Source organism: Pavona decussata, unplaced genomic scaffold (genome assembly GCF_977016875.1).
Source record: "Pavona decussata unplaced genomic scaffold, jaPavDecu1.1 SCAFFOLD_11, whole genome shotgun sequence".
Taxonomy (NCBI): Eukaryota; Metazoa; Cnidaria; class Anthozoa; order Scleractinia; family Agariciidae; genus Pavona; species Pavona decussata.
Window position 1 is genome coordinate 1667591 of NW_028145434.1, and position 17609 is coordinate 1685199.

The 17609-nt window shown below is 39.7% G+C and overlaps 2 protein-coding genes and 1 long non-coding RNA gene across 4 annotated transcripts; 1 reads left to right on the forward strand and 2 right to left on the reverse strand.

Annotated features, from left to right (window-relative positions):
• The first annotated feature begins 55 nt into the window (after positions 1–55).
• On the forward strand, positions 56–1731 carry LOC146488142 (uncharacterized). The gene is made up of 2 exons (XR_014866937.1): positions 56–1025; positions 1217–1731. It is a non-coding gene; the product is annotated as an uncharacterized LOC146488142 (long non-coding RNA).
• A 1475-nt stretch (positions 1732–3206) lies between these two features.
• LOC146488143 (uncharacterized) lies at positions 3207–8967 on the reverse strand. Of its 2 annotated transcripts, XM_085121558.1 has the most exons (2): positions 8243–8347; positions 3207–7902 (listed from the first exon to the last, which is right to left on the reverse strand). In XM_085121558.1, the coding sequence occupies exon 2, from the start codon at positions 7892–7894 to the stop codon at positions 4361–4363; it is 3534 nt and encodes a 1177-aa protein (XP_084977684.1). In that variant the 5' UTR covers positions 7895–7902; positions 8243–8347; the 3' UTR covers positions 3207–4360. The 2 variants fall into 2 exon arrangements, with proteins under 2 accessions (XP_084977684.1, XP_084977675.1); XM_085121549.1 differs by having other exon boundaries at positions 3207–8967.
• A 5136-nt stretch (positions 8968–14103) lies between these two features.
• On the reverse strand, positions 14104–16574 carry LOC146488144 (transmembrane protein 163a-like). Its single transcript, XM_085119960.1, has one exon. The coding sequence runs from the start codon at positions 15181–15183 to the stop codon at positions 14272–14274; it is 912 nt and encodes a 303-aa protein (XP_084976086.1). The 5' UTR covers positions 15184–16574; the 3' UTR covers positions 14104–14271.
• Between the last annotated feature and the right edge of the window lie 1035 nt (positions 16575–17609).

Sequence of the window (17609 nt, forward strand, 5' to 3'; positions counted from 1 at the left end):
AATTTGGAAAGACTTATCTGCAAACGTTCGCTGATGCACGATAATGTAAGAGCCATTTTGTGTTCCAGTAACGCCAAAAACCTCTTATAAGGGATTTCTTGTAATCAAATGCATTTCAATTCGGGAATAGGGTCAGTCGAACACACAATTGAGTGGGTACTTTTTTGGCGTTGACTGTTTATTGAATTACCTGTAACACTTATTACAATGTGGTCAGTTGAAAAGCCTGGCCTGCTCACCACGACCACAAACCAATCGGTTGCAAAATCATTTTAGCATCGATGTTTAGGAATTCAGGACAATTTCACGAAAGAAAGAAAAGTTACCCGTACTAACTGGAAAAATTTCATGAAGAAAAAAGCGCGTCAACCTGAATGCAAAATTCGTGGTTGAGGGTAAATCTTGGATTAAATGAATGAACCGGGTAAGCCAGTTAATGAGAAGGTTTGCTCGCTGAATTGGCGAAAAACGTCAAGTTCGGAAATAATCTCATCAAACGGGAGCCGGAAATATGTGCATGAACAATGAAATGTATGGTTGTGGACCGTTTGTGCCCACCCAATATAATTTCTTGTCTTGAAGCATTTTACTTACCAGCCGAATTTTCTTGTGGAAATGGTGAGCACACCTGACTTCATGAACATAAAATCTCCTTACTGCTCACTTTGCAGTACAGTCAAACCTGGAGTTAACTCCTTTTATTGCGGACACCCTCGGGACCACTAGTTAATGCCCTTAATGGCGAAAGTCCGTAATAGCGGGAATTTATTTCAGTCAAACATCTGTCCGTATTGTCGGGATGTCCGTAATAGCGAGGTGTCCGCAAGGAGAGAGTTGACTGTAATTAAGCGGTCTTACCCGGTGGATGGCTCATAGACCTGCATTTACAAGACTTAGCTTGACTTATACATAGGAGAAGACAATAAGAAGATTTGGCCAAAGAGAGTTTCATATCAGCCTTTGTAGGATTTTGAGAAAAAATTACGGAATTTGTTACCAGTATGCGGCCATACTGCATGTTTATTGTTATGTTCTACATTAAAGTGCCCCTAACCCTTCAATTTGTTTTCTTTTGGTAGATTTCCATATCTGTGAAGAACTCATTTTCGAAAAATGTTTTTAGAAATATTGAATTGGATTCAATATTTCTCAAAAATGTTTTCGAAAATGAGGTCTTGAAAGATATGGAAATCTACCAAAAGAAAACAAATTGAAGGGTTAGGGGCACTTAAACGAAGTCAACATTTTTTAAATGCAGGTTGCGGTAGCTACAACTCAGTACAACGCTTTCCATTTTACATTAAGAACATTGAATGGACTGGTCCAACAGCTAGAAATTACTAATTTAAGCCGACCTGTCATACCTTAGTCGCACGTTGTAAAAAAATAATTGGTGTCGTTTAAAAGATTCTACAGGAAACTTGGAAAGGAGGTTTTGGGACTTGTGAATAGAGAGCCGCTTAATACAGGTTTGACTTGACTTGTAACCCTATTTGCCCTCGTTTTTCAATTAGTTATGTCCTGTATGCTTAATTTATCATCCATTTGTGAGGAAGAGCGACAATTTGTGCCTTTGTAAAGGATATAAAAACGGGTAATTTATTCTAGGTATTAACAACGTAATATTTTTGCCCACATGCATTGGTGCTACTTAGATGAATATTTTGTTTGAAGTTTTGACGTGTTGAATTAAAATCATGTTAAAATAAAATAAAATTATATTTAATTAGAGACTACGTGGTGACGAAATCTTTGGATTTTTGAGATTTGTGGGATTACAAGTGAATCGTAAGGCGCCTATTTTAATAAGGATGCCGCAGGTAGCACCAGTTTTCCCAGATACCCGTAAACACTGACTAACAAACCAAATCGACCTTTTCTCATGGACTGCAGATCCCAGGATTTCATTGCGGGGGGGGGGGGGGGGGGTTCAGCGACGTGAAGCCTATGAAAGGGCCGGGGGAGTACTACTACAATAGTAAATTGTGAGAATTTACAATCGGTGAATAACGAATTTATTTAGCTTTCAACTTCTCATAGTTAGAGTTGTAACTCACTTAACCCTCCCCCTTGATTCGCCCATTTTCTACGAGCATTTTTCGACCAATCCTTGTGAAGAGAATTTGGAACTTGTATCTCCCATTGTGAAGCATACTTATTTCACAGGACGCTGGATTCAACACCTTCTATGAATGTACCACCTCTCAATTTTGTTTCACTCCCTATTGGTGTGCAATGAAGGTGCTACTAAACATGTTTAATAGTCTCCTCGCCTTGTCAATAACACTAACCTGATTGGTTTGAAAACAAAACTGAGTCGCGTTCCAATGTACGTTTGTTTCCCCGGATGAAGTTTTTGAGCCCTTCAAGAGCATAAAACAGTCCAAAATGGTTTCCTAAAACGTCCACCAAATAGGACGATCCCGTCGTCATCTTGGATTTCTCAATTTCACCAAAACCTCAAAAAACCGTTCAAATTCACTCAACAAAATGTTAAAATGCTATAAAAAAAATTAATAGTTATGACGACACACATTAAACGTTTTAACAAAAGTAAACAATCTAAGTTTCGAGCAGCATGGGTGTCAAAATCTTGTCTCCAGTGAAACATCAAGTCACGTGAACATTTAAACGCGATACCAAATCATTTGCAGACAAATTTTAGGAAAATTCGAAACGTCTGGTGGGGTTTCCTTTAATATTTTAAAAATGTCCAAAATTAGTGCGAACAGTTGGTGCCCACCCTGGCCCGGGCTAAATAGGTCTAACATCAAACGAAAGTTAATCATTTTTGATTGAATTATGTACTCTATCTTGATCAATTTGCCGCGCAAAGTCGAAATTTTAAGGTATTAAAAACGGCCCATTAAATGTACCGCGTCTCAACTACGCCTATTTCATGTTGTTGTTTCTTAATTCTAACCCTATCTTCGGTTAAACAGGGCAAACGTTTTTGCTTTTTCATTGGGGATATTCGACGGCGCGTTAATAAAATGTCCAAGCCTTTGAAAGGAAAAAAGTCCTCCGTAGCCTTCGAGTGTGGCGACTAGCTATTGAACTTGTGTCCCTCGGCGTTCCAAGGAACACATTCACGCTGTAATAGGCTTCGTATCGACTCTGTTGAAATTAGCTGGTTCTCTTCAACAAAAAGATTCAACTGCTTTTCTGTGACTCTTCTTTATTGCTCTAAGGTCTTACAGTCTAAGGTCTTACAGCAGTTCAGCTTACTCTGTCCAACTAAACAGTCAATTCTGCGTTAAACTAGATAGCACGCATTTTAATACTGGCTAGACAACTACCTGCTCAACGCAAACTAAATCTTACGCAAGCCTTCTGTGATTGGCTAGAAGGAGCGTATTAGCATCCATGTCTTCTATCTGTTAGCTGAGCGTAAGACATTTTTCTAGTGAGAGATCACCATGAAGCTTGGTTTGTCTAATCAATACAAAACAGGGATACCAATATAAAAATTACAAAGTTCAGACGAAGGTCAAGTTGAGCAAAAACTCCTCAAGGTAAAGTAAACAAGGTGTTATCATTTGTGGGAAACTTAATTGGAAATATCTTTGCGATTGAAAGTGTTAACGCAGAAACGAACAGCTGCTCTTACCGAATTCATGACAGGAGAATTTATACCTTAATCACACATTAAGAACAACTAAGTCGAACTACAAGGTATAATCTCTAGAGAGCTGCATAACGAAGGAAATGAGTCAACTGGTCTTTTTCTGTGATATTCCCCAAACCGAAATATAATTTGTAATAAGTCCCAACACCAAATAAAATTCCTTTAACTATTTTAACCCAAAATAATTTTGTTGTAAATATTTTTCATCGCTGACAATTTTTATCATATAACACCTGTTTGCCTGACATCACCACGTTAACAAAACGAGTCACGAATTTTGATGAGCATTTAGCCAAATAAGCCCATTTAGGTTACACTAAACGAATTTGGAATACCCTTAAAAAAAAATGTCAAAAAGATCAGTTGTCAGGAACTCTGCACTGTATTTTAAGCTAAAGAACAAAACTGTTGGGGTCAATTTAATATGCAACTATTCAGTGTTTTAAAGAATCAAATGGCATTATGGGTAATAAGAGGACTTCTTTCACTGTTGAGAAAATTTTGATTTTTTTACACCGTTTTTAAAGTGATGCTGTCAGCTTTGTTCCAAAACGCAAGTGGAGGTGCGTCATGTTCCAATATGTTTAGTGGAACGTTTGCACCAATTACGGAACTCGTACATCAGATCCGCCCTGATCAGGGGTTAATAGTGCCAGCACTTTGGGGTAATGTAAAAACTGATGTAACAAATAAATCAATAAAATACTTAATTAATTATGTAAATTAATGAAGTTAATTAATTAGTAGCGTAAATGAGTAAACGTACAAGCCAAAAATAATGCTACCCATCATGATAACAGTCATAGTTCTAATAGTCTTCCACTTAAGTTTGTCTGAGGTGTTTTTTCTCATGGACGCCCCCAAGTAATCACGTGCATTGTAAAATGGCTTAACAGAGGTGTTACTGCTGATTGGTGAGCCCCTGCTCCACGAAGAAATTGTGGATCTGTAGGGGTAGTACGATGAAATGTTGGCTGATTGGTGTGCTGAATGCATTAAGGTCTCATGGCTGGTGACAGGTTCGTTACGAGCCTTCCATGATGCTCCAGGTGTGGCTGGAGTTGGGTAAAAAGCATCTGACGTACTACAACTGTTTGGATGAGTTAGTATGCTTGACGGGTGCGACTGAAAAGTGCTATGAGACATTCGCGGCTGTGAAGGTGACAGCGTATCCATTTCTACATCAGATGGTGACAGCTGAGACGCTTTTGTCTGTGACGGTGGCGTCAAAAGTACTCGGGTCTTTAACGGTGGCGTTTGGCATAGCTGGCTCTGTGATGGCGTAGCCTTAGAAACTTGGATCTGTGACTGCGAACGTTCGGTCGCTTGTTCTTCAGTTGGTGGGATAAGAGACATCTGGGTCTGTGACAGCAATTCCTGACATCCTTTGGCTGGTAAATTTGACGCTTCAGATATTTTCGTTTGTCTTGATGTTGATTGAGATGCTTGTGATGATGACACCAGAGATGTTTGAGCTTGAGTCAGTAGTGCTTGGTACACCTGGTTCTGCGACAGCAGCATTTGAGACAATCTGTACTGTGACAGTAGTGCTTGAGACAGCTGACAGCTCGATAACATTGCTGAAGGCACTTGCGTTTGAATCAGTGGTGCCTGATGTACTGGTTTCTGTGGGTGTGGTACTAGATTTATGGGCTGTGATGGGCGTGGCACTTGGTTCACTAGTGCCCGCGTGGATGGCACTTGATAAACCTCAGCCTGTGCGGGTAACACTCGAGGAAAGTGAGCCTGTGCCAGTGCTAGATGAGACACTTGGCGCTGTGGTGGTGGCACCTGGGGCATTTGGGTTTGTGAAATTTGAGCGTTGCACGCTTGCGTGTATGTTGTAGGATCACCAGGGACTTTGATCTGCGACCGTGAAACTTTGCACTCTTGAGTGTGTGAAACGGCGATCTCAGACCCATGGGTTTGTTGCGTTGCATATTGTGATATCTGGGTCTGCAGTGACACGCTAGGCACTTGAGCCAGTGGGGATTCAGGTTCAGCCACTTGACTCTGTGGAGGTACAGATGTAGACACATGTGTCTTTGATAATGAAGTTTCACACGGATGAAACTGTGATAAGGATGCTTTAGACACACTAGTCTGTGACAATGCAGATTCACTCAATGTGGTCTTTGGAGGTGTAGATGTAGACACTTGAGTCTGTGGCATAGGACATTTAGTCTGCGATGGTGAAGATTTATACACTTGGGTCTTCGACGTTGTAGATTTAGATACTTGGGTCCGTGGTGGTGCAGAAACCGAGACTTGTATCTGTGGAGCTGCAGCTTGAGACACTTTAGTCTGTGAAGGTGCAGATTTAGACCCTTTCCTCCTTGGAGGTGCAGATTTTGACACTTGGGTGTGTCTAGCAGATTTAGACACTTGAGTCTGTGATATTGCAGATGTAGACTCTTGAGTCTGTGATATTGCAGATTTAGACTCTTGAGTCTGTGATATTGCAGATTTAGACTCTTGGGTGTGTGATGTTGTAGATTTAGACCCTTGGGTGTGTGATGTTGGAGATTTAGACCCTCTGGGCTGTGAAGGTGCAGATTTAGCCACTTGGATTTGTGGCATTGCACATTTAGACACTTGAGTCTGTGGCATTGTAGATTCAGAGCCGTGGTTCTGTGAAGGTACAGACGTAGACAATTGAATCTCTGGAGGTTCAGATTTAGACACTTGAGTCTGTGGTGTTGTCGATTTAAGCCCTTTGGTCTGTGAAGGTGCAGATTTAGACCCTTGGGTCTGTAGAAGTGCAGACGTAGACACTTGAATCTCTGGAGGTGCAGATTTAGACACTTGAATCTGTGGCGTTGTCGATTGAGGCCCTTTGGTCTGTGAAGGTGCAGATTTAGACCCTTGGGTCCGTAGAGGTGCAGACGTAGACACTTGAATCTCTGGAGGTGCAGATTCAGACCCTTTGATCTGTGAAGGTGCAGATTTAGGTACTTGAGTCTGTGGCGTTGTCGATTTAACCCCTTTGGTTTGTGAAGGTGCATTTTTAGGCCCTTTGGTCTGTGAAGGCGCAGATTTAGACCCTTGTGTCTGTAGAAGTGCAGACGTAGACGCTTGAATCTCTGGAGGTGCAGATTTGGACACTTGAGTCTGTGGCGTTGTCGATTGAGGCCCTTTGGTCTGTGAAGGTGCAGATTTAGACCCTTGGGTCTGTAGAGGTGCAGACGTAGACACTTGAATCTCTGGAGGTGCAGATTCAGACCCTTTGATCTGTGAAGGTGCAGATTTAGGTACTTGAGTCTGTGGCGTTGTCGATTTAACCCCTTTGGTTTGTGAAGGTGCATTTTTAGGCCCTTTGGTCTGTGAAGGTGCAGATTTAGACCCTTGGGTCTGTAGAAGTGCAGACGTAGACGCTTGAATCTCTGGAGGTGCAGATTTAGACACTTGAGTCTGTGGCGTTGTCGATTGAGGCCCTTTGGTCTGTGAAGGTGCAGATTTAGACCCTTGGGTCTGTAGAGGTGCAGACGTAGACACTTGAATCTCTGGAGGTCCTTTGATCTGTGAAGGTGCAGATTTAGGTACTTGAGTATGTGGCGTTTTCGATTTAGACCCTTTGGTCTGTGAAGGTGCAGATTTAGACTCTTGGGTCTGTGGAGGTGCAGACGAGGACACTTGAATCTCTGGAGGTGCAGATTCAGACCCTTTGATCTGTGAAGGTGCAGATTTAGGCACTTGGGTCTGAGGCTTTGCAAATTTAGTCCCTTGGGTCTGAGGCGTTGTAGATTTCGACACGTAAGCCTCTGGCGTAGTAGATTTAGACACCTGGGCCCTTGTCGTTGCAGATTTAAACTCTTGGGTCTTTTGTGTTGCAGATTCAGACCCATTGGTCTGTGGTGTTGCAGATTTAGACACTTGAGTCTGTAGAGATGCAGACATAGACACTTGAATCTCTGGAGAACTCGCACTAGTATCATTGTTTTCATTCGAAGAAGCATCAGAGAAATTGTCTCTCTCTTCAATGTTAAGAAATTGAGGAGTGTCCGTGCTACCCGATAATACTGAATTACTGGCCAGATTGTTTATGGGGTGAGTTATATTAATTGAATTACAGTTTGGCCTTGGTCCGGTTGCTTTCATCTGACCTACTTGACTTTTCATTCTTTTTCTATTTCGCTTTTTCTTTCTTTTTCCTGTCTTCATTTCTGACTTCACACCGGAAACGAATTCAGTTTGTTTGGGTTGACAAGTAGTTGAAATTATAGAGGAAACCGTCTCTGCTGCCCCATTGCTTTGGTCTTCTTTCATACGATAATCTGTGTTGAGGGAAGGCGAAGAAACTGATGTAACTTCGGGAACCGTTGCTGTCGTAAGTGCGTTACTTGCACGCATAGCTATTCCTTTGTCACCAGATAATTGGCATTTACTTGTCAGTTTCGGTTCATTTAGAACTAAAATATTACAACACACAAAGTCTAACGACATCAACTGAGATGGCAGTAGATCGTATCGTTTGATGATACCTTTGTTATGAGTGTCAACAAGGCAATGAGAAAAAGCGCAATTGCACAAACATCCCAGCACCATCCCAGGGCAGAGATGAAGAAATGGACATTTCACCCGCTCACATTCGTTCACTAAATACAACTGACAAACCTGTGGTAGACTCCAGAGAACAATCTTCCTCACGGTTGAGTTCGAAAATTTCTGAAGTCCCACCTCTTTTGTCTTTTCTATGTTATCTTTGTCAAAAAAATTGTGTGAAAGGTTACATTTTCCGTTGCAGTTTCCTTCGATGAACCTTTTGCAAATGTGCCAGAAAAAACACTTGCCCTGTGTCCGCCGACCACAACCTTTATCAAGATAATCTTGGCAGATTTTCTTTTTCAAATTAACTCGTACTCCTGTGACTTCTCCACTGTGATCTTGAATTAAGACGAAACGGCCAGCTTGAGATTCCAGCCAAGTTTGTGCCTCTAGTTTAGTTTCTATGCTTGCCAACGGCAAAGGATGTTTTAGAAGCTCAGATAACTCAACAAAACCGCCACTGTGACAAATTTTGTTGAAGACTTTCTCCAGCAAGGTACCATCCTCCATGTTGCTGACAAAATGTCCCAAATATGTGATCGTCACGAGTTTCCCGACAGTCCATGTAGCTGGTTATGTCAACAAATGTAATTCTGAGAAAATGCCTATAATTATCGCAGATTTCGCAACGCCTACACTCACTGTCATTAACCGGAGCAACACAGAGACTACTCAAACTCTTGGTATGTGGGGTGATATTTCTGTTGTTTACGATATCATAGGATGAAACTGATAGTGTTAAACTCTGAAGAAATTCAAGCGATATCCAGTCTGGTTTAAAACGTCAGCTTTTGGATCCGTTTGTACAAGTATCATTTGAAATTTGGAAACAAAACAAACTGTAATTATATAAACAAAAAAATGATTTCGTGATATACCTCTCAGTTGGAGGAAATAAACGTTAAAGCCTATTCATGCAACACTCTTAAAGCGGAGTCTATTAATCAATGAATCTTTATTTTAAATTGGGTCGTGCTGTTCGGCTCCTATTAGTGATGGCTAATGTACACAGTAAAATAATTGAAAATATCAGAAACCATTGAGTAAATGTTAAAATTGGATCTTAATGAATAATTTAATTAAAAGCGTACTATCCGAATTGAACGAATAAGCTTTTCGAAATTAAAACGACTTAACTTCTCAGTAAGTTCCACGCTTCAAGACACGCAGGATAGACAGTAGACCGAAAGGCAAATTTTGTGGTGTCATCACTTTGCCTTCACCAAACCATTTTGATGACGTTGCATGCTAAGGCCCTTGAGCACTCACTCTTCAACCTTGAAATATTCCTGTTTTTGATGAAAACCACAAGCTTAAAGGGGCAGTATCACGCAAATTTGATGTCATTTCAAAACCCAAAAATGTTTGTCTGTCAGCCGAAATAGCGAAATAATTGTCAAGATTGTTATAAATTATCACCTCAGTGCAATAAAACTGTCAATTAGTGCCTCTATTGAGACTTGAAAAATGTTAGGCTAATGTTTTTCAAGTTCTCGTATTTTTGTTTCCAAAATGTGCTAGAACAGATCGCGAGTTGTTCCTTTCAAGAATTTACTGTTGATTTCTTTCCTCTCGTCATTCTAGAATTATTTGGCAGATGATTGAAGGTCTTATTTCATCATTTTTAACAAAAGATATCAAAAACCCCATTATACCTCATCAGTAACCCGTTAAAATACCTCTATTGTTCGTATTATGATCAACTCCTTTATCACTTAATTCTTGTAAAATACTAGTGCGACAAAGATTTCAATGTCGAAAGTAGACTTTCCGACCCGAGAAAAGTCTTCGCCTCGTCCCGACAGTCTACCCCTGGGTCTAACGGGGGATGAGGTTCGCTCCCACAATCCTCTATCATCATCCCATAAGAGACGACCGAGAATTTGTTTTGTGCTGTGGTACCCAAAAACTGGCTACTTAAACACGGAGCGATCCTATAAACGGGAAGGACACGCCCCCTTTGAAGCGCTTTGTTGGCTTCCAAACGGATCAGTATAATGGTGGATGACGTCGGTAACGGTCGAGGAAAAAAGAGAGAAGAACTATCGTTTGTAAAATCGAAGAGGGAATCGATTTATCAATAAAAATAAGCTAAACGCTAGCTATATATCTTGTAAGACACCAGAAATTAGCGAGATTAACGATAATAACGGAAATAATCAAGTTTCGTTGCCGCAATCGAAAGATTGTACGAAACTTACCTCGAAATTCGAAATCCTTCTACCAAATACACAGTACAAAGATCGAAACCATTATTAACTGAAGCTTGCGACGAACTGGACATCTGTATCCCTCCATCTGAACATGCTGATAACCAAAACGAGTCTGTGTTGTTCGCCAAAACTGGCAGAATTTTCAAAATTTAGCAGATGTTTTCCGCTAAACGGCCGCTCGAGTCGTCATGTCGGGTTCAAGTTTATTACCGCTTGTGTATCTATCGATCACGTACGTGAAAACTAACTCTACTAATCCGCTGGAAGTGGCAGCAATAAATTCTAAACTCCTATGCACAAGTCAAAATAAAAACATCTAAACACATTTCGTACCTGATCATGAATATTTGCTAATTCGAAAAATCACCAAAGATATAAACAAAACACGACCCGATGTTGCTCTCATGTATCTTATTGATGAAATGATAATGGCAATGGCTCTCACATCAGTATTAAAATTAGCCAGTACCAAATATATTCTAAGTTTTATTATATACAGTAAGCAATAGAGAGGCCGGCTTCAAAAAGATTATCAGCTCCGTCGTCTTGCGTGCGATCGCTCGCCGCTTGAGACACTTCACTTTTCTCCTTCGTTTCCCGCTCCGTTGTTTCTTTTAGGCTTCGCTTCCGCGACTTTGTGTCTTTACTTATCTCTCCCCCACTAAACGACACAAAGGATCGAAGCGATTCCATCTCGGAAGCCGGTTTCAGAAGAACAACCTATTTCGAGACAGAGTTTGTTTACGAACTTTATCCTAATCATTTCGGAAATATCTCGAAAGGATAAGATTTTACCAGCCGATAAATGAATTTCCGATCTCAAAATAGACGGATAACTTAACTTTCTAAATTCTTCTCCTGTAGCCATATTCGTTGGATTGATTTTCAACAAAATAATTCGAACTAAAACAGCTTTTCCGTCACGTCCTTTCGAATTAATGTTGCGGGAACTTGAACGTGCTAAAATAAGATTTTTGGTAATCAACCAATCCGATACGCGCGTTTTGGATTTTTGATTGACAGTCTGAACCGTTCAGCCTGGTCTTATAGGATCGCTCCGTGTTTAAAAAATATGTGTGAAGGAGGGGTATATAAAGTGTAAAACTCTCCGAAAGGACGTTCAAAACTGTCATTTCGGATGGTCTGTCTTCTGAGGGAAGACGATCGAGTTAAATGAACACGAACATGCGTGACTATAAAATTAGAGGTGTTAGTCGTCGTGGTCTGAAATGGTATCCACGTTGCTCAGACTAGAACCTATTTTCTCAGGTAGCTGCTTTGGTATCGATAAGCTATTTTGGTATGTGATCGTGGGCATCTGCGCTTCTGGAATTTCGATTCCAGCATCCCTATTAATGTTGTTAAGGATAAAGTGTTATGTGAATAGTCTATTTAACACTAGCTGTGTACCAGTGTCGGTCACGGTCAATAAACTTAACCTTGCCCCGTGAAAGGATAATGTCCCGTTCTCATTAGTGTATTCTGAAACGGCTGAGGTTTGAGTTCAAGCAACTCATATGTCAGATTAAGGTAGCTAGCCACAACCGATACTAGAGTAAACATGAGTATAATGAGCATTACCCGAGATCTTCAGTGGGAAAAAAGGAGCATTAAGCTGAAGCATTTTAGCGAGGAAGGAAAAGCATAATCAAAACAAAAACCTGCATTGGAGTGGGACGTAGGGTGTCACATACGTGTCATGTAGTGTGATATGTGATTATCCGTATTTTATTTTTATTTTTTTCCGTAATATTTCGCTTTGGATGTGTGCTATTGATTACGAAAATACCTGCAACAAGTTAACAAGCCCTAACCAGTCAGAGAAAGCATATTCTTCTTAGTTTTGCCTGTTTTGTTGTTGTTGTTTTGTGTTTTTTGGTTCTGCATGATCGTTTCATTACGTTGAGTTTGTTTTGAATTTTTACTTGTAGTGGTCTTTGGTTTTGCTTCCTCTCAATTCATTGTATTTGGAAGAGTTTGACTGTCTTAACGTGGACGTTGCTGATTGGCAATCACTTTCCTTGTATGACGATAAAGAAATAAAGAGGGTAAATTTTAAGATTAAGCTCGGTGGATAGTGAAATGTTCATCTCGTCAAGACGATGGGGTAAAGAAAGTCCCTGATGAGAATCGAACTGATCACGCGTTTCATATAGGGTATGAACCAAGTAAACCGCCTAGCTCGCCATGAGTCCGCCAATAGCTCAGGAGCTAGAACAACCGACCAGGATACGGAAGGTGAGGGGTTTTATCACCATGGTCAGTCATGATCCTAGACTGCTTGTGGCAATACAATCGCTTCCTTTTTTTTCTCAATCAGTTCCTTTATTCCACTTTATCAAATTGCTTTCAATCATCCGTGTGTATTTGGCTTTCTAAAGGCCCATTACTTATGGGCAGACTTGAAACAAAACTACAATCTCAGGCATAAAAACGTTTAACAAAGTTACTGTATTTTCACTATGAAGAGAAAGATCAGGAGCCCGGTCATTTAATCAACAGGAGGTAATACTTTATTTTAAAAGGGTAGCTCTAGCTATTTACAATTAAAACATTTGCAATAAAACATTTCTAGAAATCAATCAATAAATAAGCAAGCAAATAATAAATTAAAATTGTGAACAATAGTCGATAAAATGGAAATAATGATTATTTTTAAGATGGGTAAATTACATACACTTAATGTATGGTCCTGAGGGAAACAGTTAGTTTTGAGAGTTCGGGAAACATCAAGACTCTCGGGAAAACAAAATTAACTAGTTTCCCGAGGGACCATACATTAAGTGCTTTATTATATGTTTAGCCTTTCCCTTCAACAATCACAGCGAAAAAAACAAACAAACAAACAACTGAGAGGGCACCAACTGCGGAATTGTATCGCGGTCGGGATACATTTGTATTTGATCAGGGGCACGTGAAGAATCAACCAATCACAATGCTCGCTTTGTTGAGTGAAAGTCTAGGTATACAGCTATTTCAATTTACGTTGTCGGATTAAAATCAAGCTAAAAGACAAGACCGCAATGTTTTGTGGGATAATTTTTATGAATAATTTCATCAAAATCATCCCTGCACGTGTAGGTCATTGTACTGCTAATTACAACCTATTGTTTTCTCCAGGCATGACTGATTTTGATGAATTTATTCATAAAAATCCCACGTAAACTTTCGGTTTTGTCTTTTAGCTTCATGCTTTGCACCGACAACGTTAATTGAAACAGCTGTATAACAAAGCTTATTATTATAGAAAGCTATCTATTTACAAATGTGATTTCATTCGAGTAATAGTTCAACCTTACTATGAAAGCGAGGCAAAGTACAAAGTTCAGTTGTATTATGAAAATTAGTTTTCATTCATATGTCAGTACGAAATACTTTACACTTTGGCCTGCTTCCAGAATGTGTTTCACAGCAACTCGGAAATGGCCAATTGAAATCACGTGAATATCATATCGATAAGACTGGTGTTGTCTTATTTAATAGCAAACGATCCCTTTATCTTCTGACAATTTAATATTGATTTCAATAATTCTGATCTGTCTTGATAGCAAATCGTATACTGCTTGTCAGGAGCATAGAATAAGGACATGAGTTTCGGCAATGACTGTCGGACTATGAACTTCTGATTTAGGAAAACGTTGCATGAGTCATCGCTCGATGCGTAAATTGTCAAAAAGGATTTTAAAATCGAGGTAAAACGGCGGCCAGCCAGTCGGCTACTGCATAACAGTGGCTGCTTTAATCTGAAAATATCTTGTTACGCGGTATAAATAACAGGTTAGCCGGCCTACAGTGCTTGACTAGAATGTACATATCTTTCCCCCAAACGTTTCTGATAATTACTACTCCGATCATAATTGTATAAATTATAGAGTCATCAAGATGTCAACCTTGCATATCTAAAGGAAGGGCTTTGTAAACTAAAACTTCCACGAGAATTTGCGCCCCGGCTAGCATAGATACAACCGATACTAAAATGGCCATTGAATGGTCCAAATACCACAGATCCGTATGGGCAAGGATGTAGGTGCAGTCACTGATCAACAGTCCCGCCATGAGAGAGGCTGAAAGTGCAGAGTCTAGTGAACTACTCAGCATTGCAGAACTTCGCAGTTTCTTGGATATGTAGCACTGTATAGCGGCTAATACGAAGTATAACGAACAAGCAATTAACAGCATTGCTGCGACACAAAATGATTTAACTGGGTGGTCTTTCTCAATAATTCTCTTAATCGACAATGCCGTTGTGAAAGCTCCACTCAAAATAAATGAGACAGCGAATACCATACAAGATAGTCTTTCCTTCTTGCGACCAAAACTTCCGTTCTCTGTGCCTTTAAACCTCCAAAGTAGAACAAGAGAGCAGAGCAATGCGTTTCCTGTGTCGAATGCCAAGGCAAGGGTTGATGAACTATCGTAAGTACCAGCCGTCTTAAACGAAGCAATTGTAAAACTCAGTGAAACCAAAATGCAAATCACCGTCACCCAGACGGCAGCCTTCCTCCATCTCTTTCGCGTTTGTTCGGGTAGTTTTCTCTTGGACTGGTCTTTTGATATCTTCTCGTCCATAACCGAAACACAGGGCCTGTTGCCTTCGTTTTCTTTTTCAAGTTCATTCTTGTCTGGAGAGAACTCCGCAACAAAATTCCGTGAGATCTTCGGCAAGAAATTGTAATGATCATTCGACTGTCGCAAAGAGCGTAAGTTATGTTCGGGATCCAAATTGGTTACGCTAAGTTTCTCCTCCTCGCTGTCGGAGTTGCGTTTACTTCCATTTCTTCGCCACGGGGAGTTCATCAACTTCTACTCACGAGTAAATGTTGGATACGATTGATTCCTTCCTCTATTCGCCTCTTAACGTTTGCAGTACATATGTAGTTTTACGTGTACTAGATCTGTTATTCACAATTTCAGGCTTGGATGATCAAGTTGAAAAGAACAACGAATTGCCGGCGTAGACAGAGGCTCAATTAGCATACTTTAGTGGAATGCAAAGGCGGAGTGGGCGCCAAAATTTTGGATTGAGAACAATATTTATGTACATTAGCAAATTAAGGCAAAAGTAAAATACTTAGTCTCATTGAAACTGGAGGAATTTTTGAACCGATTATAAAGTTCAAAGTTTCAAGAAGATAGTCACACATGATGGACGTGATGGAGCGCTTAATCCCAATCAATCCCCTTAGTAAACAGCTGATGTTTTAGAATAATTAGTTTCTCAATTGTAAATACCGTAATAGTCCGTTTGGGTTTTCTAAATCTTTAGTTTCAAGACTTTGTTAACTTATGTACGTAACTAATTACAAAAGGTTTAGAAGTCCCGCGATTGATGTCATGTGAATTATTTACACTGCTTCCTTTACACGCTTCGCTTCATTGCCGCTGGTAATTATGCGCATGAGAATTCGTTAACGCCATCTTGTCGAGTTGGTCTGGACCCCAAATACTAACAAACAAGCCTACGGAAGGTTTCTTTTTAGATGTCTTGTATACTTTGTTTGTTATGAAGTATTCCAATTCGAGAACAATATTTTCTTAGCAATGACACAGTTATAACATGTTAGTCAACTAAATTCATCTAAGACGACAGCCGTGCTCACACTATGCCACAATTATAATCGAATTACATTTGGAGGGCATTGACACTAATTACAGTCCATCAGAGGGGTTATGAGCCATCTTTATACGATTCAGCTACCTCGTACATTCATAAAACGTTGTTGAACTTATTTTTTATCTCAGTTTTCCAATCAGTAATGATTTGTCTGTGTATTTGTTTATGATGTGGTTGTTTGTATTAGTGCTACTGTTTGTTCTTTGTGATGTGTTTGAATAAAGAATTAATAAGAACAATAACACTGGAAATAATGTGATGGGATATTTTTTGGCCTGGTAAATAAATGAGAATGATGTATTTAATCAGTAAATGACACAGGCATACTCGAAAAAAAAAAACCGAGTGCTTCTCTCAGGAGTCGAACCTAAGACCTTCCAATTACTAGTGTGCCTGTGTCATTTACTGATTAATACATGCATCATTCTCTAAAATAACACTGTTAAAATTTTCTTCGTGATTGTGTGTGAATAGAGCTTTAGAATGACGTTTACGGCAAATTTAACGGCAGAAATGAGCACGTGACCATGACCTCATTTGCCACTCGCTGTTTTCAGTTCGTCAGTAAAATTGAGTAGTTAGTTAACATCGAAGGCCAGAATTATTTTGCACTTTGCTCAGTTGTTAACTAATTCCCCCCCCCCCCCCCCAAAAAAAAAAATAAAATAAAACCGCGAATCTCATGTTTGTCGTAAAAGTTAATTTTTAATCACTAATATCCCTTCCAACATTTACAATACGACTTATGTAATCGGAACCAAGGAAATCCAACAACAGTGCGGTCCGGAATAATGTTCTATTGAAAAAAAAACAAACAAACAAAACAAAGAAAGCGCTTATCAAACATTCAAATCGAAATTCGCTCTTTCTGCTCTGCAATAAACTTATTTTTCTGTTAAATTATAGCACATCGCACGTGGACTGCTGACTAGCCCAAGAAAAAAAATGAAACGAAAACAAAGAAAACAGAACAAAAAACATGGCACCTTTATCATGGTAATACCAAATTTTTAGGTAGGCCACTTGACTCTGAAGATGACTTCCGCTCAGGTTGTCGAAACGTCAGTCAAAGTCACCACAAACAGTCCTTCTCAGGACTACACTAAAAATTAGTACAAAGGCCAAGTTTGACAGTCTTGATGTAGTTCCGTAGGTTCAGGATATTTTTTGGCAGACTTTTCTATGGAGACGGCCAAACCTTGCCCGTCTTCATACCAACGTCTATAAAATTCTGAGACTTAACGAACTCTCAAACTTTGCCTTCTGACTAATTTTAAGGTGCTCTTTCCAGAAGTGCCAATAGCTTTTCGTTACTTCGCCTACATCAAAATTTTTAATTGCCCTGATTAAGGTCTATATATTCGCATTGCGCTATTATTCTTGTCAGTTTGTTAATACCAGCGTTCAAGAAAGACTAAAAAAAAAAGGAAAAAAAATCTTTAATACCTGCCGTATATACCAAACTAGTGGATACTTGATTTGCTCAGATCAGGATACTATAAATCCCGGGTAATATTTTCTATTCACCTCTAAGCACCCTCTTGTATTTCACACACGTTCCTTTTATTTGGTTGTTTTGGTTTTTGTTTTGTTGTTGTTGTTGTTGTTG